The 26,870-nt window shown below is 39.1% G+C and overlaps 2 protein-coding genes across 2 annotated transcripts; both read right to left on the bottom strand.

Moving 5' to 3' along the window:
- Window positions 1-252: 252 nt before the first annotated feature.
- LOC106533682 (nuclear factor of activated T cells 2) lies at window positions 253-12,643 on the bottom strand. The gene is made up of 10 exons (XM_014030106.1): window positions 12,309-12,643; window positions 10,978-11,959; window positions 10,693-10,864; window positions 10,128-10,330; window positions 9,248-9,420; window positions 7,919-8,059; window positions 5,331-5,386; window positions 5,056-5,188; window positions 2,674-3,294; window positions 253-1,069 (listed from the first exon to the last, which is right to left on the bottom strand). Exons 1-10 carry the CDS (start codon window positions 12,397-12,399, stop codon window positions 1,023-1,025), a joined length of 2,619 nt encoding a protein of 872 aa, XP_013885560.1. The 5' UTR covers window positions 12,400-12,643; the 3' UTR covers window positions 253-1,022.
- Window positions 12,644-17,427: 4,784 nt separating this feature from the next.
- Window positions 17,428-25,287, bottom strand: cyp24a1 (cytochrome P450, family 24, subfamily A, polypeptide 1). Its single transcript, XM_014030105.1, has 13 exons — window positions 25,189-25,287; window positions 22,986-23,257; window positions 22,659-22,849; window positions 22,464-22,557; window positions 22,275-22,368; window positions 21,826-21,917; window positions 21,509-21,620; window positions 20,455-20,600; window positions 19,638-19,804; window positions 18,985-19,063; window positions 18,523-18,720; window positions 18,305-18,416; window positions 17,428-17,855 (listed from the first exon to the last, which is right to left on the bottom strand). The coding sequence occupies exons 2-12, from the start codon at window positions 23,241-23,243 to the stop codon at window positions 18,306-18,308; spliced, it is 1,542 nt and encodes a 513-aa protein (XP_013885559.1). The 5' UTR covers window positions 23,244-23,257; window positions 25,189-25,287; the 3' UTR covers window positions 17,428-17,855; window position 18,305.
- Window positions 25,288-26,870: the final 1,583 nt, after the last annotated feature.

The raw sequence follows: 26,870 nt of genomic DNA, 5'->3' as shown, positions 1-26,870 counted from the left end.
GAAATATAGTGTTTCGACATAAAACAGGAGAATACAACCTAGTAGCCAGGACAACTGCTGGCGGGCCAAATCAAATGTCTTGGCGGGCCAATTTTGGCCCACAAGCCCCACTTTGGCCACCTCTGCTCTAATAGAACGAATGCAACAAATTGCAAAGCCTAACTACCAAATGTAATGTTATTTAAAATTATAATAAGGACCAACAGAGAAAGAATACCATTGTGTACTTCAAAAATTTTTATTACAGACAATTGTTGTAAAAATTAAATTTATTTAAAAAATACCTTAATAAAGAAAAGTATATTGAAACACAGTTTTCAATAATAATAAAAATGTTGTGGACCAAATGTTAAACTGAACTTGGTCATCAGATCACGGTTCATCTGATAATTAATCCCAGGGAAAGTGAGCTCCATCGTAAGTGCAGATTCTGTAGAGTCCAACGTTAGGACCGAGCTTAGTGCTGAGCTCTGGGTGTTGCTCCACAGTAACTGATGATGTGTTGGTGTGASGCTGGTGTGTACTGAGTTTAAAGCCAGTGCAGATTATCTGCAAAACTGTGTTAAATAAATGATTTCCTCTTCAGTCCAACTTTACATACTCACAGCTCACACTCAGAATAATATAAACAGAATTTCTTTGATAAAAAATATTTTCTACATGTTTATAMTAGCCATTGTACAATTATATATAAACAAAAAACCCAAAATATAAAAACATAAAATATAGAAAATAGGATAAAACAAATTACAGTATCTTTGCATATAAAGCTTGACTTTATTTAAAGCCATTTGAAAAGCTGACACATTTTTGAATTATTATTTAAAATGACACATTAAGTCAGTTTTAGTTGACCATCCTACTGTTCAACAGAAACACGATTGCTTGAAATAAAGTGAATATAAGTCCATAATAAAGCAACGACTAAATGTTTGCCTTTAATGTCAGCCATTATTATTCCTGTTTTCAGATTAAACTCTGCTTAAAATCTGAAAGTGTTGGTCTTCAGCACTGCTGCAGAATCAGTTTCCGCTGTGGCCTTTCATGTCCCTTCTTATGATGTCATTCACTGAAAGACATTGGGGAAAAAAATTATCTGTTCAAAACTCTTAATTAAGCAAAAAAAAAAAAGAAAAAAATTTCACAAACTAAATAAATAAATGTTTATATATTTAATTTTCTTGTATCAATTATTTCACAGTTTCCTTGTGTAACATTTTACATACAAATATAATTAGATCAAACTATGAAATAAAGGGAAATCTGGCATGATATTGTTTTTATCCTTAAACTATTTACTTGATATAACCAGCAGGGCTCGCCAAAGTCAAGGCATGATTCTATTTGAAGGTTGAAAGTTACAGACATGACAGGAAATGACAGGAGAAAGGAGGGAAATGTAACAAAGGTCCAACATTAGATCTGCACACGATATGTTGAGGTTTGTGGTTTTGTCTTTATGACCTCTGTGACCAGAACCTGCCCTTCAATCCATCAAAATGATCCAGTTTAAGCAGAAATCCCACCAAAAAATTTAAAAAATAAAAATAAAAAATGGGTACTCAAAAACATTCACATTGTTTCAAGATGACCAATTATAAAGTTTTTCTATGAAGTTTTTTCAAAGTAAAATAAATTTGTCATCGTTTGAAACACTGTCAAAGAATTTCAACCAATACATTTCACAGTCAGGTACAGTACTACACTGTAGTTACCTTTGCTTGTTTCTAATACTCATCAGTATTTTTTATACCTTTACTATGCTTTTTACAAGACCAGAACAAAGAATTGTTTTAAACTACATGTGTATCTGCATATATTTGCTTATCAAGTTTARTTCCTGTTTCTTTCCCCCATCACAGAGTCGTAAACAGAAACTTTCTCTCGCAGCGAAAAGAGAGAACCATTTCTTTTCTCACTTCATGGTAGTGTTGCAGATTTCTTGTCAAAAATTTTTTTCAGGCAAATTGTATTAAATTTACTTTTGAGAGCACTGGTTGTACTCATGACGCTTCAGAAAGTGTGTGTGTGTGTGTGTGAAAGAGTGAGAGTGAGACCGAAACAGATAGGGAAGTGGATAGAAAGGCCCGCCAGAAAACCACAAGGCAGGATTTGCAAGCATACAGTTGCAACCTGCACTGCAGACTGGACCACAAACACCCATCCCCCAAACATTTKAATCTTTTTAGAGATGCATTTTTTTATTGTCTTTTTTTTTAATAATGTGCTTTCTCCCTTTTTTCTTTAACAGTAACCTCTATGACTAAGTTACAAATCCACTGAACAAGTTTCTGCTGATAGAACCACTGTTAGCATGCATAATAAGACTCCCCAAGTGTATCGACTCTTTAGCAATAATGACATCTTTGTCTGTCTTATATATATTTATTTGGAGTGATTGAAACAAAAAAATAGATGAACTAAAAAATGTTTTAAAGGCAGCATTGGCATGAGAATGAAAGCTCTAAACTTATTGTCAGATTGGTGACATGATATGCCCATTTGCTGTGAGGCTACAGCTCTAACTGCCACGCTTTGACAGGCATTTGTTTATAAAACAAATAAAAGAAAAAAAAAACTGGGGCTTATTTAAATGAGTTCAGCAGGCATTAAACAGAGAGTGAGGAAGGGAGATGTGATATACAGCAACTGAAAGAACTGCTTAAAACTCACCATCCTCCAGGTAGGTGTAGCTGAGGTTCTCTTGCTTGACTGTTATCCCCTCTGGAGCTTTATCCTCGTGGTTTCCTTTAACAGATCCCATCTGAGGAAGAGGCTGCCCACTTGGCTCCATCTGACTTCCTGTCTTCACCTGGATGTATCTCGAAGGCGGCGACCTTCCCAGAGGCAGTGACTTCTGCACAAACGCCTGATGCCTCGACATCAAACATGCCTCAAAAGAATCGTCGGCCTGCGGGCCGTCACCCAGTTTGGCTACGAGGGTCTTGGCGCTGACACACTGGCAGGGAGTGGGGGCAGAATGGGACAGCAGGGCGGCGCTGGAGTTGCTGTAAATATGGTTCGCCGTGTGGTACATCATCGAGCTGTTGATCAGAGCTCCGGGTCTGGACTGGTAATAGGCCGGCTCGTCGAAAGATTCGGGGGTGAACATGTGGCCTCGGGGGTCTGCGGCAGTTAGATGGTACATTGTTGGTGAAYCATTCAGTGCTTGAGGGTTGATCTCCTGCTCGAGCTGATGGCAGAGGGACTTCATGGACATGCCAGACAGGTACTGATTATCTGAGCAGGCATACGGATTCAGCTGATAGACATCCACGGGCTCCGCTTTAATGGCTGAAGGAAAAGAAAAATCATTTTTGAGCACTCCAGAAACAGTGAAAACAACATATTGCTATAATCAAAGTGCTGACATGACTAAGAGATTATATAACACATTAACCACACTGGGCTTTGCACATGTTTGCATAATGCACCATCCAAGGGAAAACTAAAGTCAGTGTTGACAAAAGCTGTAGTAAAATGTAAAAGTCGTGGTTGCTTGAACGGCCACCTGATGACCAAGTATTCTGCAAACATAGAWGGTTATCTCACAATGGTTTTAGTCACTACATCTAAATACGTTTCATAGTAACTTTACTCATTATTTACTAACAGCAAATGAAAAACATGTCCTTATATCTTGTTTATACCGGCAATATGCCTTCAAACACTAGCATGACTTGCAAAAAATTTTTTATCCTAATTTGCTTGTCTGAAAATGACAATTTAACAAGTGGTTAACGTAAAATACCCATGTTGGCTTTTTGTCATTGGAAAAAATGTGTACAGCATGTGAAATAACCCAGTTTTCTTTAATCTGGCTGTCTGACAGATACAAACTCTTGACAAAGGGTATTCAACTGGCGGCCCGTGGGTCACATCCGGCCTGTGGGTCACTTCCATCCGGCCAGCCAATGAATTTTTTTAAATTGTTTTTTCTCTTAACATTTTTTTTGTTTAGTATAAAAACAGATTTCAAAAAAGTTTTAAATTTAAAATTTATGTTTCAATACAACAAAATAACCCCAGCTACCAGAGCGATTTCGTTGAATAGCGCTGCCTTAACATGTCTTGTTTAGTGTGATCCTTAAAGTGCCTGTGACACGCATATCCATGAAATACAAAAAGTCAAAGTAAATATATTTATATTGAAGAAACTTGGCGTTGTCCACATGATTTTACCCTTTATGTCACATAATTGGCATATTTTCTTTTGAATCAGCTAAAATTAAACAGGAAGTGACATCAAAGGGGAACATCTTTGAGAAAGAAAACTTCCTGGTTTTTTGTTTATTAAAACAATATTATTTGAACTACGACTCTCTCATCTCTCTGTGATAGTGATTAAAATAATCTAAAGAAACATCAGATTCTTCTCTACAATGTGTGCTGTTATCCATTTTAGCAATGCTCTGTTCACATGCAGACAATCCCCTTTGACATCACTTCCTGTTACTTCACATACAAATATCTCTACAACTGTTCATCTCAGCGGCGTGAAATCTTTTTTTACAACATGTTATCAATGTCATCTTTCCAAAAATACGTTCTTATTTATTTCAAAAAATTGATGTCACAGGCACTTTAAAGAATGTGCCTCCATGTGAAGGTATTTTGGATGTGACTACTACACGTGGATGTTGAGAACATTAGTAAAACCAATACTTGCTTTTTCACCCATAAAGAGAGAAAAGTCACAGGATACTTGCTCTCAAAACGAAACTTGTGCTATGGCTGCTGTTTGCTGCTAACAACAGCACACTGATTAGAATGTGGACAAGTTTATCACAGCAGCAAAATGCAGGAAGCTTGTAGATGTAAGATGCATTAATCTAATTTGGGGTTGAAACGTGCAAGCGGATATAATTGCTCTGAACTGTTGCAACGTTTTTAGCTTTGCACGTTTTCTTTTATTTAATGTTGGAAATGTGATATAAACTCCTGCGTGCAAAGCTGTGACAACTTCAACGAGCCTCTGTGTGACCTTAGATTAGCTAAGGTTGACCAAGTCTTTCACGTACAGTTGTTTTCACAGTAATGCTAACAGATACACACCTATCACAGGAGTGTAGATAAAATGCTGAGGCTGGCTGCGTTTCTTCTTCCCATTGATGACGTAGAAGTTGACTTTAGCTGGTTGGCAAATAGTTCGGTCTCGATAAGGAGGGACTTCAACAAACAGCATGTTCTAGAAGCACATAATTTAAAAAAATAGACTATTTGTTCATTTCATAATAAAAATCGGATTACATTTAAATGACTTGCCAGCAAATAAAAAAAGAGAATGGTGGTTGGAGTTTAAACTGTTTACACAAGTCATTATGACTTACAGCTTGGGTTTTGTCTCTGTCCACAGTGGCCTCAACCTCCCAGATTTGCTGACCATCTAAAAGCAGAGTGAAACATTATTGGTGGAAGTAAAAAAAATACATAAAAAAATAATGAAAAAAAAAACAAAAAGAAAAAAAATGTATTTTCTGGACGGGTTCTTCTCTAATGAAACGTTTCGTCTCTCCTCCAAGAGACTTCTTCAGTCTGAGAGTTTCAGGCAAAATTCAGGCTTTTAAGCCCTGCCTCCATGTGACTGATACTCACATCACATGGCTATCGTTGACACCTAATTAACACCTATTGTTAACAGGGGGTGGAGTGATACTGGCAATAGCAGCACTGTAGGAGGGGGACAACTGAAAACGGAGGCCTCCACCTCTGTTTAATGATGGACGGTCTTTCTTCCTGAAAGCAGACAGGAAACACAGACAGGATTCCATGCAGCCTTCAGGTGAAAATGAAGACCCCAAACCCAGACCCAAACCAGTGGTTATTCCGTATGTTGCGGGTGTTTCGGAGAAACTGAGATGTTTATTTTCTAAACATGATGTCCCAGTAGCTTTCAAACCCCAAAACACATTATGACAAAGGCTGGTTCACCCCAAAGATCTGGTGCCCCAGCACAAACAGAACAATATTGTATATGCTGTTAAGTGCCAGGAGGACTGCGACCAGTTATACATCGGAGAAACAAAGCAGCCACTGTTCAAAAGAATGTCTCAACACAGATGGGCTACTTCTAATGGCCAGAACTCTGCAGTTTTCACTCATTTACAGGCCAGTGATCACTCTTTCAGAGATGAGGATGTTCTCATTCTTGATAGAGGAACGTTGGTTTGAGAGAGGAGTAAAAGAAGCCATTTTTGTGAAGAAAGACCGTCCATCATTAAACAGAGGTGGAGCCCTCCGTTTTCAGTTGTCCCCCTCCTACAGCGCGGCTATTGCCAGTATCACTCCACCCCCTGATAACAATAAGTGTTAATTAGGTGTRAACGATAGCCATGTGATGTGAGTATCAGTCACTTGGAGGCAGGACTCAAAAGCCTGAATTTTGCCTGAAACTCTCAGACTGAAGAAGTCTCTTGGAGGAGAGACGAAACGTTTCATTAGAGAAGAACCCGTCCAGAAGACCTATACAATTTTTTTTCTTTTTGATTTTTTACCTGGATTACTGAGATGCATCAGGACAATAATTATAAAAGCTCTTTAAAAAGCAAAACTATTTCATTTGCTTTTTTTAATTCTGTACATAACAATTACATTCCCAAAGATATACAAAAAAAGATGCTGTTATGGAGAGCATTTAGTATCTAGAATGAATAAAAGCTTACAAAAATAAAAGAAAAATCAAAAATGTCAACAACGTGTTAATGCCAATCTTCTTACTTAGAAACATAATGTGGTCATCATGCGGCAAACCATTTAATTTCTTCCCGCCTTTTTTTTCTTTACCTTTTTACTGTCTTTAAGTCAAATTAGGCAAACAGATAACTGTATGTTACATTCCTTCAAAAAATATCTTAAGAGCGTCTTTTGAGTAAGAAAATGTGMCTTTCTAAGCAATCAGTTACGTTCTACATTATGTGAATTGTTGTTCACAGACAGTGGAAAACAGTTGTCTTTTATGTCTGTTTTAGTTTTACACGCCCGTCTCAGTTTTCACCTGCCGCTGCTCTGTTCAGCCCACGCAATGAATAAAAAAAAGTTGCTGCTTTAGGTTTGAATCTTTATCAGTCTGTCTAACCACATCCTGCTGCACATAACCCCACGCCGAGCAACAAGAGAGGCTCAACAAGCTATACTAGCTAAAGCTACCCATCCAGTTCTCAAGCTAACTAACCCAACAGTTTTGTGTGGGCTGAAAGAACCCCAACGAGGTGAGAAATTTCCATTTAGAAATAAATAAAAGTTGTCACTTCCAGCAAAAAAAAAAAAAAAAAAAAAGAATTGTATTAGTTCAAATGTGGTTTGTTTTGCTGAAGCTGAAAGTGTGGGCAGCAGGAAGATGTGCGTCACCTAGTTGATGTTCCCCAGGTGATATGCAAATAATCTAAAAATAAAAACTACAAAAGGTGTTTGGTGGGCAACTTCCAGCAAGAAACTGGAAGGCCGCAAATTATTATTAGCCTGTTTAAACCACAGCAACAGCTTGAAATCTAAATTTAGTTTCACAAAAATCACAGCTTAGCAGAAAACAGAAACAAAAAAGACGTTATAGTCTTTAAAGCATTTACATTTAAAATACTTAAATAGTTGATCAAACAGTCATTTTGAATTTAAACCCAGTTAATCTATGAAATCCACTCACATCTAATCATGACATCAGTGTGGACAAAAAGTGTAAGCATGATAAATTTGACTATAATGTTGGGAACTGATGAATAAAACAGACTTTCAAAACTATGTTTAACATCCATCTGACATTTTTTAAAATGCAATCTTCCATTGGCAGGACTTTTCATTCGTGTAGATAGTTGTTTGATATCAAGTTAGACCAGTTAATGCAAATGTTGCTCAACTTTAGGATCTAATGAGTTAAACAGATTTGACCGAGTGGAAACTCTTCCCAAGTTTAAGCAGTTCTCACCTTGTGTCTTCTCTGAGAATATCACCTTGGAGTTAGAGGTGAAATTCTGTCCGGTGAGGACCATCTGCTGACCGCCGAGCACTGAGCATCGGTCCAGGTCCTGCCTCTCGACGGCGGGCAGCTCCTGAGCCGAGCGCTGAGCTGTGGAAATATGAAAACACAGCTGTACAAGCAACCACGAAGGAGAAGCTAAATATCTGCTGGCAACATTTTTTTTTTAGAGAAGCTGGATTGTTGCATTCGTGTCCCTACTGAAGAAGCCTTTGTGCAGGTAAATTACAGGAACGTGTTTGTGCCTTTTCTGCAAAATTATGCTAATTTGCTCATTCGGATTATATGAGGCTTAAAGGGATCCCTGATTAGTTGTAACATTAGACTTTATTTGGTAAACATTTATTTTAACTGTAAAATAAAGACTGTAAAAGTACTGTAGGCTGTTTAGTTTTGTAAATTAAAAAAATAAATTTTAACATGGATGAAGCCATTTTATTTATATGCAAAGCATTCTGGGTAAATGATGACGTGGATAGGTCCTCGGTGCAAGGCTGCTAGCGAGCTATATCCACCCTGAAGGTTAATTTTTGACAATATCTGATGATCGACTCTTTTAAATGAAACCAGAGAGCGTTGACAGAGAGGAGAAGGTAGAAATGACTCAGCCTGTAACTGAAAATATGGATGGAGCCTGGAGCCTGTTAGCCTTCACGCTAGCGACAACACCATATTGCCTTATATGTATTAGCTCGGCGCTAGTGCGACAAACAAGCTAATCTGAGGTCCTCCATCCATATTTTCAGTTGAAGGCTGAGTCATTTTTACCTTTTCTTCTCTGTCAACACTCTCAGGTTTCATTTAAAAAAGCCAATTGTCAATATTGTCCAAGATTAACCTTCAGGGTGGATATAGCTCGCTAGCAGCCTTGCACCTATGACCTATCCAAGTCATCATTTACCCAGAATGCTTTTCATGTAAATAAAATGGCCCCGTCCATGTAATATAATTTTAAACTTTTAGTTTAAAAATTAAAAAAAAAAAAACTAAACAGCCTACAGTATTTTTCCAGTCTTTATTTTATAGTTAAAATAAATGTTTATCAAATTAAGTCTAATGTTACAACTAATCATGGATCCCTTTAATTGAGAGGTGGTGTAAAGCCAAATAAAAAGCACCTTTAAGTATTTGAAAGCAGACTCATTAAACTGTAGCTTTACAGTAACCAAAGCTTGTTCAGTGGAGCAGTAGGCCTCAACAAGATTTTGCACCAATTAAGGGACACTGGCTCTGTTTAAATAGTTGTGAACTTTTTTTTATGATTGGAGTATATCTTACAGCATTCAATTGGATGAGAGGCCACTTGYAGTGACACCAGACGACCTCCAGGCTCAGGAATGTGGACACGAAACACCAAACGAACACGTGTGTTTTTTCGTCCAATGTCCGTCTCGCCATTCCGTAGTTCAATGTCCGCATTTCTCAGCTTCAAGATTCCAACGGAGTCGATCCTGTGCAACGATGAAAAAGCAGACATCCATTAGAAAAGAGTAGCCCCAAACGATTCCTTTTTTAAATTCAAATTTTGCTTTAAAACAATTTCTGATCACCCATAATCTCTTTTAATGGTTTCATTTTACTTTAGCGCCTTCTGTTAAGTTTGCTCTGCTACCACAAGTTACCTCTTGGGGGATATTAAAGATGTTTTTGACCTAGTTTGGTTTAATCAAAGGTTTTGCCTCCTCAAAAAAGAACTTCTTTGCTACCATCTGAAAGTGACTCATCAAACATCTTTGTTGCTGTAAACACACAGAGTCTGATAGGCATTTCTTGGAAAAAAAAAAAACTCTCCAAAACACAGGAAATGACGCGCTTTATGTTTCCATTAACAGTGACTGCGGCCTTCTGGGAGCGAAGAAAGTTGCAAACTTTGGGGGAGCTCTCAGCTGTGGCGCCCTAGTTGAATTTTTTAAAAATACCGCATTTTAAATCAATTAAATAGATCAAAATAAAGCAGAATGGACCAGACAGTCTAATATGTCTGTTCATCGCAGAAATGCAGAAACAGCGCAGTTGTGTGTTTGAAGATTTGCCTAATAAGAATGAGGTCACAGGTGACCAACCTGCAGTAATGTGTGGGCACATTTTTTGTGCATTGCTGATTTTTTTTTTTTTTTTRWYYAAAAAYMTTTMRGMTTTTTTTTTTTTTTTTACTCACACCACCCTCATGTGGTTCTTAGGCTCCAAGGGGATCTCCAACACTTTAGTCCCATTTATCACCCTCTCCAAGCTGGGTGTGGTGACAGTCTTGCCGGTGATGCGATGGACCTGGTAGAAGGCGTGGGGTTTCAGGAGCCTCTCGTCTGCGGTCCCGATGAAGACCTGCAGCCCCAGCGGAGCCGTGCCCTGGTACCCGAGAAGCTATGGAAAGCAACACATCTCTTTACACACGTTTTTACTCTGCGAGGCTAATGTTGGAGGCATGTTAAATCTCTGTGGTAATGATTTCACAGCTCGTCAAACCGGCAGAGCAAGAACCCCGTTTTGCATATTGCATTTGTTTAGCGTTGTAATAAAAACCAACATTAAGGTGTTCATTTGTACAACAACAACAACAGATGACCTAAGGGTTATAAATGAGAGAGTTGTGACATGAAAGTGTCCAGGTTTTTCATTCTTGCTTCATTTGCATGGTTGTTACATCGCCACAGCATCAATCTCATGCTCTCCATTTGCCTTTTTTATGTGAATCATGTTTTATATTTACATATCATTTGACACACCTGGACCTCTGGATATCCTCCATTAGGTTTCTTGACAGCTCCTCGGCTGCCTTCGGTCTCATAGTGGGCTCTGTGATGAGACCTGGGCTGCTGCTGGATCAGTAGCTCATACTGACCGCACTGACTGGGCAACGTCCACTCCAAGGAGGGAAGTGAGGCCACAGAGAGACCACTGAGGGAGAGAGGTGGACAGAAAGGAAGTGAAATACTGTTTCGCACAACTTGCAACACAGGTCATTTCTGTGTAGTTCGGCTTGTTGTGAGGACGTAAGACAAACGAAGCACCTGAATGTTGGCCTTTCAATGTTATGAACTGGTTGAGCGGCAGGCCACACGGACGGGACCATGTAAAAGGTCTCAGACTTGAGCTCAGGAACAGACCTGTTCAACTTRTCGTGCCCAACAGCCCAGTCGTACCCATCTCCATATGCACACTCGGGCCTCGGAGCCTGAGCCAGCGTGCCTCTCATCACTGCTGGATGGACCGTGTTGGAAAGGTTGGCGCTGAGGCCGCTCAGTATCTCCGCCAGACCCTGAGTTTGGGGCTGAAGCTCAGCCTGAGCCTGGTACTGGTTAAGGCAGTAGGCCCTCTGCTGCTCGTGGGGCGACGGGATGGGGCTGGGGCTCCGGGAGCGCTGCTTGACAGGAGTGCCCCCCTGAGAGGCGTGGCCCGGGTCGAAGGAGCGCTTCCCTTGCGGCGAGGCGGAGCGGGACCGCTGGTGGGGAAGCGGCGAGGCGGAGCGCTGGTGATGGGGCTGGAGGAAGGTCTCGTCGGTGACGCTGTTGCGAGGCGAGGGTCCCGGAGAGGAGTGGGCGGAGGAGGTGTGGATGCCCTGCAGGCCCGGGCACAGGTCCAGCGCCGGCAGGGAGATGCCATAGGTGCTTCCGTTTGGCGGCGAGACACACGGCGAGGTCAGGGGAGAGCAGGCCTCGGCCGGCCAGCCTGTGGACGAGTTACTGCTGGCCGGGCTGACGCAGTCCCTGTAGGCTAGAGCTTTGGAGCCGGGGCTCGGCTCCAGATTCCGAGAGTTAAAAGAATCCCCCGACGGAGTGATCTCAATCCTGGGGCTGGACGCAGCTATATTGCTTGCTCCTAACGCCAGCACCTGGCAGTCAAACACAGCATCTGTCGCGTCTGTGGTGAGATTTGGAGCCAAGGCATCTCGCCCAGACGCTGGCTGGCCTGAGGTGGAGATGTAAGCGGAGTGATGATTGACCACCAGCAGAGGAGGCTGACTGTCGTTGGGAAGAAGAGAACCCGGATCATCTAACAGCAAAGAAAGAAATTATGTAAGACAAGACATCCAGAGTAAATGACAGATCTGAGTAAGTTACAGCTTTTGTTATTTTMMTTWAAKKWTTTTTTCTCAGAAATATCAAAAATMTCTGAAAATACGTGTTTCTTTCATGTTTCTGCATCACACCAAAAAATCAATAAGATCTATTTTGTCTGAGACAAGAGAATAAATGATTTATAATAACACACTGACTTATTAAACCAACATTTAATGTCTGGTTGCAATCATAAAAACTTATCTGTTGCATCAAAAGTCATTAAATCTTCATTTTAAGTAAGTCCAGAAGAAATCTCARTCCAACATGAAGTAGGTACACACCTGGGTCCAAGAACAGGTCGGTGAAGTCCAACTCCTGCTGGCTTATGTCCTGCCCCAGCCCATCGCTGAGCCCCAAACCTCCAGAACTCATCTCTCCGTTTTTCTCTACCGATTACCTCCCGACGAGAAAATCTCCCTAAATCTTCCAAACTCGCGCACTTTGTGAAAGTTGCTCACAAAGAGGGGAAGAAAACAAAACAAAACAAAACAAAACAAAACAAAACAAAACAAAACAAAGAACCGAGTTAAAGCTGCGGAAAAACACGAGCAGCTGCTTAAATCGAGCATCAGAAGAGAAAGACTGAGCGCTTCCTGTCAGCGGGGAGGATGAACAAGGTGCGGACCTGCCTGTTTGCGCGCGAGTGTGCGCGCGCGCGTGCAAACACGCCTAATCTCTTCCTGTGTGTTCACTTGGCTTGATATTTTTWAAAAAATACATTAAAAGGAAACATTTCGTTCATTCAGTATAAAAAAAACTCGCTTCAAAATGAAATACTAACGCTTGCAGCTCTTGTCCACTAGGTGGCAATATGGTATGGAGGACGTTTCCTGCCYAAATTGGAAATAAATACAGAAATAAACGAATTGCTTGATAAAGTAATTAGTGTTCCACTGTATTGTCATGTAGTACACTTCTTTAAGGCAAATTCAATAGAGTAAAAATACAAATTAAAACCTAAAAAACATAGTATTTTACGTATTTAAAAATTGTTACACTCTTACCATGTGGGTCTTCCTCTGGGCCTCCTCAGTGAGTTAAATGCATTTTTTCTCAATGTTTTATCAGTGTTTCTGGAATATTATTATTATTATTATTATTATTATTATTATTATTACTTTAAGGTCAAGTTGAATGGGACACAGTGACATCTAGTGTCATAGACTGCAAATAGCACCAACTGAAACTACTGACTGTACATCCATCCTTCTGCTTTAGCTGCTTTTATTTATTTATTTATTTATTTATTTATTTATTTATATGGTGCACATTAATGAACTATCTTATACTTCTGTATAGACGGTAAATGAGCCAGATTATAGCATAGCTAATTTACATATGTTGTCCTGGGGCAGGAAGACAAAACAACATGAGGTGTTCAGGAAAACAAAACAGCACAAGATACAAAATCAAGCAAAACAAAGATGTTCAGACAAATTATATTACAACAATGAAAATATTCAAAGTGAGTACATGACTTGGAACTTTTAAAATACTGTTTAGTGTGCTTTTCAAGTGTGCAATAACTGGGACATTTCCTTATGTTTGTTGGGAGATTGTTCCAAATGTGATCTCTGACTGACAGAACAATTTGTCCAATGGTAATTTTTCCTGTATGGGATCTCTAGATCTCCTCTGGAGGAGGCTCTGTTAAAACTTCTGTCAGTCCTRGGTTTAATGTACAGTATATAGAAAGTGGAGGTGAGGTTGATCCATTGAGAACTTTGTAAATTAAAGACAGGCTTTTGATCAAAGATTTGTAAAGATTTTTTTGAATAACATTTCTATTGGTTTTAAAGTTGTGTCTCCAGTGAGTGACCAGGTTGTGATGCAGTTGTCGGTGTGAAAATATCATTGAGTAGAAACAAAAAGAAAAAAAATTTGTATAGGTCTTCTGGARGGGTTCTTCTCTAATGAAACGTTTRGTCTCTRCTCCAAGAGACTTCTTCAGWCWGAGAGTTTCAGGCAAAATTCAGGCTTTTAAGRCCTGCCTCCATGTGACTGATACTCACATCACATGGCTATCGTTGACACCTAATTAACACCTATTGTTAACAGGGGGTGGAGTGATACTGGCAATAGCAGTGCTGTAGGAGGGGGACAACTGAAAATGGAGGCCTCCACCCCTGTTTAAAGATGGATGGTCTTTCTTCACAAAAATGGCTTCTTTTACTCCTCTCTCAAACCAARGTTCCTCTCTATCAAGAATGAGAACATCCTCATCTCTGAAAGAGTGACCGCTGGCCTGTAAATGAGTGAAAACTGCAGAGTTCTGGCCATTAGATGTAGCTCGTCTGTGTTGGGACATTCTTTTGAACAGTGGTTGCTTTGTTTCCCCGATGTATAACTGGTCGCAGTCCTCCTGGCACTTAACAGCATATACAACATTGCTCTGTTTGTGCKGGGGCACCAGATCTTTGGGGTGAACCAGCCTTTGCCGTAATGTGTTTTGGGGTTTGAAAGCRACTGGGACATCATYTTTAGAAAATAAACGTCTCAGTTTCTCDGAAACACCCGCAACATACGGAGTAGAGGAACATTTTAGCAGAATTTATTATCACTGATGATTTGATTTGCTTAAAGTTTTATTGATTGAATTTGTGTTTGTAGTGGTTTGATAAGTGTTTTTAAATGAAAGTGTTGAGTCCAGTGTGACCCCGAGGTAGTAAAATTCCTCTARAAGGTCAAGCTCCACTCCCCCCAGGAACACATTGGACTGCTGCAGTTTTCTGGGTCACAGGGAGCTGATGCTTACCTCCAACTGTGTGAGAAGTGYGGTACATGCTGGACAGGTAGCAAGTCCACCACACAACCACAAACGAGACACCCACTCATCCTCATGCATGTTTTCGGTCTGGCAGAGAAAATCCACATGTGCACASGGGGACCATGCAAGATTCACTTAGAATGGACAGTAAGGATAAAATGAACAAGCATCTTTCAATAAAAGGTGAATATAATCATAATATGATACAGAACCAACATCAGCAAAAAAAAAAAGTGTTTTTGAGCAAAACTGGACAAAATGAGAAAAACAATAAAAAATCAAAACAATGTTCAAAGAAAAGTTCAAACACTGCATAACAAGAGTAAAGGATTGAGGACTCTATAGGAATTTCTTTGCAAAAAGAAGCCAGAGGCCAAAAGCTGAAGCCAGGCACCTGTAATCTCTGACACTTCAGAGGTGTTGCTCCAGCTTTCATTCATRAGTTGCTAAAATAAAAACACTCAGGAAAAAAGTGAAAATTCTCTTATCAACTGTGTTGTATTTCCTTAGATGCATATTTATGTATCAGGCCTTTAACATACACCAAAAAAGTGATGACTCAAGTTTTTTGCAGGACGGAAGTGGGTCTAGTTTATCAAAAGCAACTCAAAAACCCCTGTCTTCTTGCTCTTTGCAATGACCTAAAAGACCAAAAATAGGTGAGACATGACTGATTTGTATTTTTTGCACCATTCATTTTTTTCCTGATTTAAGGTTGCATATCAGTAAACATAATAACCTTTTATCATCAATACACATTCATGTTGTAAATATTTTTTTATATCTTCTATCAGTCGTTGATCGCTTTGAGACCCGTTGAACTTGACTATTGTTCAACCTCAATGTCATGTGTGAGAACATCACAGTCAAGTGAGCCTGCTCTGTTCTGTTGAAAAAAGTGTGAACTTGTATAATATTGTCTCCAGGCAAATTTCTAAATATCTATTAAAAAATTGCAGAACTGTCATATGAAGATAACCTTTTATTAGGTCAGAACTAAAGAGGGATCRGGTGGTAAATTACAGCAGTGACGGCACTAAAATTAACCTCGACCATTTCACTTTTGATGTAATGGCTTCATTTATTTGCCAGTTTATTTAAATGTATGAAACATTGAAGATGTTTTGTTTGTTTGAAACCTTATTTAAATGAAGCCACTCTGGAAATCTGGTAGGAATAAAATCACAATTATTAAAAGAAAAAAAAAAGATGAAAAGGAGCAGCTTTAATGATTTGTAAATGAATGCGGGTGTGTAATGGAAGCAGAAACAAGACAGAGAACCAAAAATTTAAGCTTTAATGCAAACTCTTTGAATCTTACCAATATTTATTTAGTTTTATATGTAGGTTCTTTCACAATTCTCACAAGATAAACACTGGTTTAACAACAACCTTCAAGTTTAAACAAATTAAAAGCTAAATAGGTTGCTGGGTATGTTCATTTTTCTTATCTTGATTTAAACAATAATACAGTATATCATAAAACACAAGTTAAATACAGTATATACCATGTTCTTTWTAAATAAACCCAGTGATTTAAATAAATGTAATTTTCCTCCTTCAGGACTTTGTGGTCTTGTTCCTCACATGTTGGTGAGGTGGCTCTGCTTCAATTGAAGGTACTTCTTTTTTATATTCTTAACATTATTTGAGTGCTTAACCTTTGAAATCCAAGGCTTATCTACATTCTTGTTCACCCTTTGTTCCTATTTTTTTCTCTTTCATTTTTATGTCATTTAGTTGTACTTTTCCGACCTAATAACCGTGATGTTTAATCCCCTGAACAAACAGCTCACTTTCTTAACCCACAGACACCTGTAATTCTGAAGTACACACAGCAGACTATTTTGTGCAATGTGTTTGTATGATTTCAGGATTAGGTGCGTTTAATTAGACTGAACCTATATGACCGGGCGTTATGAGGGTTGAGACAGGATTAAATTAATTTACTTCTGGCTTGAAAAAATAAACATCTTGTTTTTGTCTTGCTTTACTATGTGGTCAACACTAGAGTTTAAAGGTTAAAGGTGATACTAGTGGTCACTCTAAAGTTATTTCACAAGCTCAGAAAGCCAAATTAAACATTTTCTTGGCTTAAATGTTTTTAAATTTTTAAACAGATGGTTTAGTGGTTCAMTTCCTGGAAAACTCATTTAAGTCACAAATGTGTTCAGTTCTATTCCTCCCTGTTATCAATATAGGTTATTTAAAGGGTATAACTTTAGTTCTACCATTAATGGAGTTGTGCTTTCAGCTATTTTATTAAATAATTAGCTTTTATGAAACCGTTTGGGATATTTTGGGGTTAAAATGCATTATACTGCTTTTACTGTTTTATTTACTCTGCACATTTTATTTTGCATCAGTTCAGTAATTAAAGACTTGTTTCCACCATTTTTTCCCCAACAGTAATGTTTTTAGGTTACTTTGTTCAAATTTGATAATGTTTGAAAAAAATATTCTGGATGCCTTGTTAATTTGAAGTAACTCTTTTAAGAAAGCCATTTTCTTTCCAGTTGGTTGACAATTATAGTCTTATACAAGTATTTGTACTCTTCTAGAATAGAATGACTGCTTTATTTCAGCAAACTCCCCAAGCTTAAAAGTRCAAACAAACAACTGAAGACAGACAGTACAGTTTAATGAATTTATTAATTTATTTAAGTGGATAAAATATTTATCGTCACAATACAATGTACATTTAAACAATACAGTTATATTAAAACTTTATACAATGAAAAAAATTCAGATACATTATGCTAAACATTATTTACACAAGGTAATAAACAAAAATATAAAAGTAATCAACATTCAAATATACATGACAAAGATTTTAAAACAGCTGCCTTGGTACAACATTCACTTTGTACCTAACTGGGCTTTTGTTCAGTCATTAACAGGTATACATAGTTTTAAATAAGTTTGAGGTATTTACGGCACAATTATTATTATTTCAGTCTTTATGTACAGAGCAGCAGTTCAGGGAGTCACTGGACAGTCTGGACCTTGGCAACAGATGTGTTATTTCTGTCTCTACGTCCACAAGTGTTCATCATAAAGCCTTCAAGAGAAAGAAAAGGAAAAAGACAAATTTTAAAGCCTTTGAATACATCTCATGTTCTAACAATGAATTAAAATGCAGAAACAAAAAAAAGAAAAGGTTTTGAAAGTTGACCTTTTGAAGCCTTAAGCTACTATATTTGAACTACATGGCCAAAATGGAGCCAGGATGTTTTAACCCCATCTAGTGGTGAGTAGAGGTATTGCACATTAAGGCACCACCTCACTGGCTTCAAGTTTTAGAACTGAAGACTACCTTCATTTTTTTTCTCAATTTAATTTAATAACTTAAAAAAAACAATATTTACCAATAACATCCACTCTTTTAGCATGGCTAAGCTAACTGGCTAATCCGAGATTCCTCGTATTTACCATCGAGCCATCCATATTAAACATGGATTTTTTTTAGCAGATAGATGCAGAGAACAACAAACAAATCTATCTTCTTACCTCATCTTCTGATGAAAGCTACTGGCAGCTCTCTTTTGGGAACCAAAAGCCCAGAATGAATCACATCAAGTGGTTTGCTGTCAGTTTCCACAATTTCATAGTCTCTCACCAACTGCAAAAAAGAAAAAAAAAAACAAAAACAAAATGAGTTTCACCTGAGGCTAGGAAGCCTGAATAAACTGACCCTCCTGGGTTTATGTGATTGATGGAGCTCGTACCCAGCACATGGCAAGCTGCAGCTGCAGCTCGGCCAGCCGTCGGCCAATGCACATCCTCTTCCCGATGCCAAAGGGAACATGGGCGAAGGGATTGATGGTGCTGTTCTCCCGCAGCCAGCGCTCAGGTTTGAACTGCTTTCCATCGTCAAAATACTCCTCACTGGACCCCAGGGCGTGGGTGTTGATCATCAAAACTGTCTGTAAATGAAACAAATGGATATTTGTTTGTTTTAGAATCAGTATTGTCTGTGTGTTAGGTAAAATAAAAAAAACTTATATAGTATATAAGTCTAAAGTCCATAAAGCTCTTTACTGGACTGGCTCATGCAAATAGTGTCGCCACATTCAGGCTATGCGCAGTGTTTGAGCATGACCTTAAGGCACGTTTCAGACAGTCAAATACAAATTTACCCAAGAAAGTAATCTCCAAATGTCAGGCGTTTTAAGAAATAAGCCACTTACCCCTTTGGGAATGGTATAATCTCCCAACACAGTGTCTTTGTCCAGAGTTCTGCTGGTGAATGGAACCGACGGAGACAACCTGCATGAAATCACAAAAACATAAAAACATGAGAAAACAACTTACAGCGTTACAAAGATGTCTAAGCTGTTTTACAGGAGCCAGACTTCCACTGTGCAACGTGAGGCGAGATAATCTCCAGTCAGAGGTCAGTTACAGTCCCTGTGATTGTGGAGCTCACTTTAAATAACACGCAGCTCTCGTGACCGCACAGGAAGTCATGAAAGAATGGAGACAGTGAATTAAACTGGACCACATGGTGAATTTTACACTCAAACTATGGGAAATTTGTTGCGTGAACATTCTGTCTGGAGCTTTTTTCAGGCAGGCATGTGTATGAGCTGGTGGGAATCACAAGTTTAAATCATCTGAGACGTATGCATCTTAAGGATATCTACAACAACTTTTAAACTGATATGAACAGCATGTTGATAAATTTTTTTTCATAATTATAGTTATGTCTTTTACACAATGCTAAAAAGGGGAGCACATGAGATGTATGATCTACATTTTTTTCTGCTGAGATCTTCTGTGCATTTAGACTGTTTGGTAATGTCACCCTTGTTCATAACTTTTCCTAAGAGTTGTGCTGTACCTCATGGACTCCTTGAGGCAGGCCTTGAGGTAGGGCATGTTCTTCAGGTGCTCTCCACAGGGGTCCTGGCCGGAAGGCACCACCTCTCGTATTTCCTGCAGCAGCTTCGTCTGAGCAGCGGGGTTGCGAGACAGGTTGAAAATAACCCACAGCATGCTGTTGGCCGTCTGTACACAGAGTAAGGAGGGGAAAGAGAGAGAAAACATAAGCAGGGAGGCAGAGTGAAGACGTCAGTGAGGCAGCTACTACAAGTACATTCCTCAGTGGGGTCCCGAAAGGAGCTGAGGAATGTCTGGGCTTCCTCATTGGCTCTATGGCTTCATCCACACCACATTTATTTTGAAGTACAGCAACAGAAACAGCTGTTCTTGTTTTTTTTCCCTCTGATTTCTTAAAAAGGGGAAAACACTCCATGTTCACAAATATAAAATGGAAACTGTGCAACTGATGAACAATGGGCTGGGATTTGGACTGACAGAAGGGAAAAGCGTTTGTCAAGTAAACTTTTTGTTGCAGAGCAGAACCACTAACCTGCATGTTTTGGTTTCTCTGCTCCAACACACCTGATTTAAATTAATGGGTGATGCAACAGGCTTCTGCAGCATTTGAATCACTGAATCGGGTGTGCTGGAGCAGAGAAACCTCTAGAACGTGCAGGATAGTGGCCCCTCGAGCAGGTTTAGAGCTGAAAAACAGGGGAATGATTGGGCACTTGTTCCAAACCAGTTCATGTTTTAAATGGACAACATATAACCTTAGAATTAGACTATTTTGAGCAACGTTAGCAATGATTGCATCGGTACAAACTATTACTCACCGTCTCAACACCTCCAATCTGCAGCTCGGTGATTGCTGCATATAGCTCCTTTTTGGAGAGCGAGCTTTGCTGCAGGATTTCTCCGATTAAATCATCAGGATCCCTGGTGGCATTCCTCTTCAGCTTCTTGTCGATGTAGACTTTGGCTGAGGGAGGACAAAGCAGTCAATGTGTGAACAGACAGATTTGCATATCTGTGTCTACACAGGCAATAGTAGCTAACATGTTGAACCTTTGTCGATCAAAAAAGTACAATCATTGTTCCTCCTTTTTGGGACAGTGAATGGAGAGATACAGAATGACATTTTTACTACAGGAGCTCTGTTAAGTGTCATCAGGCTGACTGAAATTGTCACACTAAAGGCAAATTATGGATAATTATTGTGGCCATGGGATGCTTTTCTTGGGTTCACATCACTGGAAACCATTAAAATACTTTGGAATTTGTAAGTTTCAATTTTAGCCCAAATGATCTTGCCTTTTATAGATTATTCTATTCAGCAGACTGCAAAACAGTGATAAAATTATGTTCCAACCACTTGTCTGATCTCAGTCACTTTGCACAAACAGGCCGCATAATTTATGAAATATAAGTTTTGGCCCAAATTGTTACTCAATGTATGCGTCTAATAAAAAAGTTGTCAAAAAAGAGAGAAAAGAAAGGACAGATGTCTATATCTGCATCTTTATGAGCAATTGTATTCAGCATCGTTCCTCAATACTTTTGTCCCTTAAACTTCTGGGAGTAGAAATTGTTGGCATATTTCTCCACCCCGGGTCAGGCGGTTTACTACAACTCTACAACCCGTTGTTTATCCCGAGTGCCAAGTCCACAAAACAAGAAGGCAGCCGGTTCAAATCGAACTCCCCACCCACGCTCTTATTTTCCTATCATCTGACTGGATGTGACCTCAAACTACTTTGTGCGTCACAGAAGAGAGGAGGAGCAGAACAGAGTACCGGAGGCTTTGTGGAATGAGAGTTTTGGGCTGTGAACTCATTTACGTCACAAAGCACAAGAAAAGCGTATTTTTTTGTTGTTTGTGTTTTGTACCTGTGCTGAAAATGCGATCCCATGCTGCAGTGTGGTTCTGCCACGTTTTGGTGTTGAAGCTCTTGTGGAGCTCCACTGGTGTGACCATCATCATACCAAACGTGCTCATCATCTACAGAAAGCAAAGAATAAAAACAAAGGATTATTGTCACTCTCACTGCAAGTCTCCACTCTTTGGTTGCGTCAAAAAATCTCAAGTATTTTTCTGCTTCAGCTGCCTGATGTAAACCTGATGAACTGTGACTTCCCAGAATATAATGAGCACAGATCATTACAGCTATTATTAGAACTACACATTGTTTCTGAAAAATACTCACCGTTTTCACAGCGGTGATGAAGTTCATGGCTTCCTCGTTGACTTTCTCCTTCAGAAGACCAAATCTCTTGCCATACAACACGAGACAAATGGCTGCAAGACAAAAAAGGGGCAAAGATTTTGAAAATGAAGTTTCAACTAAACTTTAATATGACTTTTGCAGTCAAGTTGATTTTTTTTTACTTTTAGGTAAAAAATAATTTGACACAATAATTGGAAACTAATATTTTTTAGTCATTTCAGAGGGTAAGAATCACGTTTTTCCCATGCTGCAGTTTTCTAATTTTATATCAAGGCACATAAAATGTCAGTTTTAGACTAAATCAAAAKTTTAAAAAGGAGGATTTGTTCAAAATTCAATTTTCCATTTGCTTTGACCAAACAATGATTTAACCACAATTAGAAATTAAAATTATGTAAAAAAGGGAACGAAAAGATGGCTGCGCTCACTTTCAAACGACCACTTGTTCAGCTCAAAGTACAAGTCTTCAATCTTCCCATCGACATTTATTTTTCCAATTCTGTCCACCATGTCCACCAGGACCTGTTTTCACAGACAGAAAAGAGTCAGTCGCTGCTCGGGGCAAAAAAAAACACTAGAAATGAATAAAACAGGTTCTGACCACGTCTCAGACTCACCTGATTTATTTTTCCATCGAGTTTCACCACTTCTGTTGGCTTCATAAGTTTTTGTTGAAACGCGCTCCTGACTCTCTGCCAGTCTTTCCCCTCCCTGCAATCAGCGTTAAATCCACATTTTAGCACCGAACATTTCAGTTTTGCGCTCCGAGCTGCGTCCTAATTAGTCCGAGGAGGGACAGAAAGCCTACTTACAGGATGAGGAGTCCGTACGCCTCGTTCCTCATGTCCCTGTAAGCTTTCCAGGGTTTGATCTCCAGCCTCTGAGGGCAACTGCCCTCCTTCCTGTAGAGCGCCTCCAGTAAGCAGGGAGCGCCAATGTGCACCGACTCAAAGGAACCCAGCTTCAGGCGGAAAATTTTGCCGAATTTTTTATGATAGTCAATCTGAAAAATGAAGAAAACGTCATTAATCATAAAATTAAAAATAAAAAAAAAAATAAAAAAATAACTTAGACCCGTGATGACATTAACCTTTCTGCTCACAAATAAATGCGTAAAACGATTTTAAATAACGCCTTACCAGCGCTTCGTGCTGTCTCCTGAGTCCTCCTTTGCACAGGAGCTGGATCAGACTGCCAACCAGGGGCCAGTTGGTGGGTCCCGGCATCGTGTCCAAACTGTGCGCCCTAGAGGCGGCGTGAGGGCAGCGCGCAGCCTCCACAGCATCCTTTTGCTCCAGGACGCACACAGAGGATGTTGGCTTGAAGTGCTGCAGCCCCACAGTCTTCTTCTTCAGCAGCTCAACGATCTGAGGAACTTTTTGGATCTGCGCCCTCATCCTCAGCTCTGGTTCTTTGAAGTCAAAACGTATTGTTAGGAGTTTTTTTTTTTTCTCCTAAGAGAGACTTCTTGTTTCCTGGAACTGTCACACTTTTACAGCATTATATACCCTGAGAGTGTTTATTCCTGCCAGCATCGAGCCAATCAGGGACCGGTCCTTCATGGTGTGGCTGTCGAGCCCACCGTTCATTTATGGATCGTATGACCCCTGACAGATCGTGGAAATGCCCCCCCTCTTGAAAATAAACACACAAGTCACAGCTGAGGTGACGCAGTTCGTTTGAACCGTGTTTCACAGCGATCTGCGATTAACCGAAACTTTGGCAGCGCAAACAGGACTGCCACACTTGTGCACCGGACAAATATTTGACTGATGACTGCTCGTGTGTTTGCTTTATTGTTGATTTGCTTTGGGATGTGGGTAAAGGAAGAAGAGCATCTTAAATCACAGGTTCATGTTTGAAACGGGGTGGGGGTGGGGGGGGCAATCACATTTTTCACATTTTAATTCCCCTCAAGACATCTTCCCAAGACTTGCAGTTACAGTATATACAAATTTATTCCAATTAAGAGTCTTAAATCCAGAACATCAGTTTATCTCCCAAAATACTAAAATAATCAAGACAGGAATTAAAGATAGAAATGTTGCTGAGTTTAAAATCTGCTATTACATCAATTAAATTGTGATCCTTTTCCTGCTTGTTTGTTTGATAACCAAATTTTTTTTATTTAAAATTCTAGAAAAGACTAAATCACCTCTTAAGGGTTCCATTTTTAGCCAAACAGAAACCTGATCACAATCAGGACTTTAAAATCCTGTTTTATCCCCAAAACAGATTTTTTATCATGTCTCAAAGTGAGGACCAAATTTTTTTCATTAAAATAAATCTAATCAGTCCCAATTAAATACAACTGCACCCCTAAACAAGCACACACACACAATACAAATTCCACCATCAGAGTCTGATTTAAATAGGGAACTCAAAGTATTCACACAATCTCAGGTAGCATCAGAATACAATGAACTCTGTTTTTTAGTTTTGTTTTTGGGTGAGTGAGCACACATTCACTCCACACACACCCTCCCAAAGAAAAAAAAGAGGGAGAGGAGAAAAAAAACATGCATCTACAAATGCACACAGTTCTTTTCTTCTCCTCTCACTGCAAGCAATGCTGCTAAGCAATTTATTGTGTAGTTTTAGTGATTTGTCTCATTTCATTTTATGGTCCAACATTCCTTGGATCACAGGAAAACTTGTTCAGAATATTGGGAAATGCACCGTGATGAGAAGATCAATAGTAACCTTAAGAGGAAAAAGAAAAAGTAAAAAAAAAAGGCTAGACCTAGAAAACAGTCTCTCTGAAGATATCAATTACTGACAATTACTCAACTCCTCTTAGATAATCAACAGCTCCAACAGGGGAAAAAAAAAGTCAGTTAAGGCTGAATAATTTCAATTTTGCAAAATGTCACCACAATACCCCGGCAGTCCAAATTTCACTTTGAATTTCTAAAAAGCAATAGTTTACCTCGTTCAGTAACTTCCCCCTCTCCTTTTTGTTCCGTATTCAAACTAATCAGAGTATTTGAAGCTTTTTTTTCCCAGTTAACTTTTGAGTTAGAGAATCAAGTGGCGAATTAAAGTTAAAATCTGAGAACAGCAATCAAAACAATTAACTGTTTGCCGGGATTACATATCAAACACGCACACCTTACGTTCAGTGACGTGCTGCACTTAATTCAACCAGACATCCTATTTTAAATTTTAAAAAGCTTCAAAGAAGAAGAGCTTGATTTATGTACTAAGAACTATTTAAGCTGTTTTCCACTCATTTCCTGTTTGAGTTAGGAGGCCATAGCTTCAGCCTCCATTACAGACAGACAAAAGTGGTCAATCTTTTCAAAAGAGGTTTTCATTATAGAAAATATAAATTGTATTTACCTGTACAGCACTGTATCTGAGCACCTTTGCACTTTAACTGGCACCCGGAGCTTTGATTTGCAATTAAAAGAAGGAGCACATGTGCACAGACAGTGTTTTTTATAATGTATTTATTGAATGTACCTTGGTTATCCTGACCCAGCACAGGTGCTCCACATCACATTGATTAGTAGCTGCCTGAGGAAATAAAGAAGCGTTACACTCCAGGGTACATCAGATCATTTAAAGGTTCTGTAGGTGGCCAAGAAATGAATATGTTTATCTTTATATTACATTATAAACACTTTAATATGGCTAAAATCTTGTGAATTGATTCACATTTTGTTAACTCAAACAGCTTTGATATATTTTAGGGGAAAAGAACAGCTGTTTTTGGTGTTCATATGAAAGATGAGGCAAAAAAAGTTTGAGTGAAACTATAAATGTTCTTAGTTCAGCGTTTGACTTATAAGGAAACTGTAAACTGAACTGTTTAAAGCTTCATTTGTTCTGGTATCTGCTTAAATGAGGCAGGAGATCCATCCATACCGGCTATTCCTCTCCAGGTCATGGGGGTCATTGGTGGCTGTGTTCAGAGTTGGACTCGTCAAAATTCCCCAAAAAAAAAAAGCAAAAAAAAAAAAAAAAATTTGAACACCAGCAACTGACATGCTTTTTAGAAGTGATTAACTTTTTTTTTGAAGAACATCAGCATGCTTTTTCATATCTTTTTACCGTTTTTGCTCGTCAGTGACATCTTTTGAAAGATCAAATAAAAGTCACAATAGAGGAAGTCATGTAAAAATCAGTACCACTCTATATGACAGTGGCGGAGCCAGCCATTTTTCTCAGGGGTGGCCAGACTGGGACCACTACTCACACAGGGGTGGCCAGGAAAGCAATTTTTTCCTTGAAAGTTTCTTGAGGATCTTTGTGCTTTGTTCATTTTCTTATGTCCTTAAACAGGGAGTGACTACCTAATGAACCATTTTAAAAGTGGGGGGACACACTGGTGGGGTGTCCTCTTCCAGAAAATTTTGAATGAAATAGATGCCATTTCCTGCATTCTGCTATATTTTAACTGAAAAATAAAATAAAATAAATGTTCTTGTTGAAAGTTAATTTTAGAGAGCCTGGGTGAGCTGAGAAAGATACTGGGGGAGTCTAGTGATAACAATGTATGGACATTTTCTAGTTGTGCTTTTTGTGAAGTTGTTGTTGWCACTTGTTTTGATTTAACATTTATGGTTTGGTTTCTGTAGTTTTAAAAAAAGTTGACACCATAAGTCAGATTACATAAGCATATGTTCTGTGTTTAAAGAAAACCATCACATCCTTMTCATTGCACTTCTTCAGTGATGTTTCAAACTGTTAAACACTGCCACCAACTGTTCAGGAGGATTATTACACCCCAAAAGGTCGTTTCACTGTTGAAGGGGTCTGTACTGCAGGGTGGCCAATTGGGTGGCCAAAGATTTMTCTGTGGTGGTCATGGCCACCCCTGGCCACCCCCTGGCTCCGCCACTGCTAAACYGAAGCTTTCCACTTCCAGTTCTTTAAGGCCTGACAACTCCAGCTGTCTTCTGCAGCTCTTATTTTGGTACAAGAATAGCCAAACAAATGCTTACAGACTGAGGAACAACCGTGTCCAAATTATTCCAGCAGGTGTACACGTTGTCAGAGATTACGGGAAGTTYGAGAAC

Source organism: Austrofundulus limnaeus, unplaced genomic scaffold (assembly GCF_001266775.1).
Source record: "Austrofundulus limnaeus strain Quisiro unplaced genomic scaffold, Austrofundulus_limnaeus-1.0 Scaffold999, whole genome shotgun sequence".
In the NCBI taxonomy this organism is placed as follows: Eukaryota; Metazoa; Chordata; class Actinopteri; order Cyprinodontiformes; family Rivulidae; genus Austrofundulus; species Austrofundulus limnaeus.
This window is presented reverse-complemented; position numbering and strand designations above follow the sequence as displayed.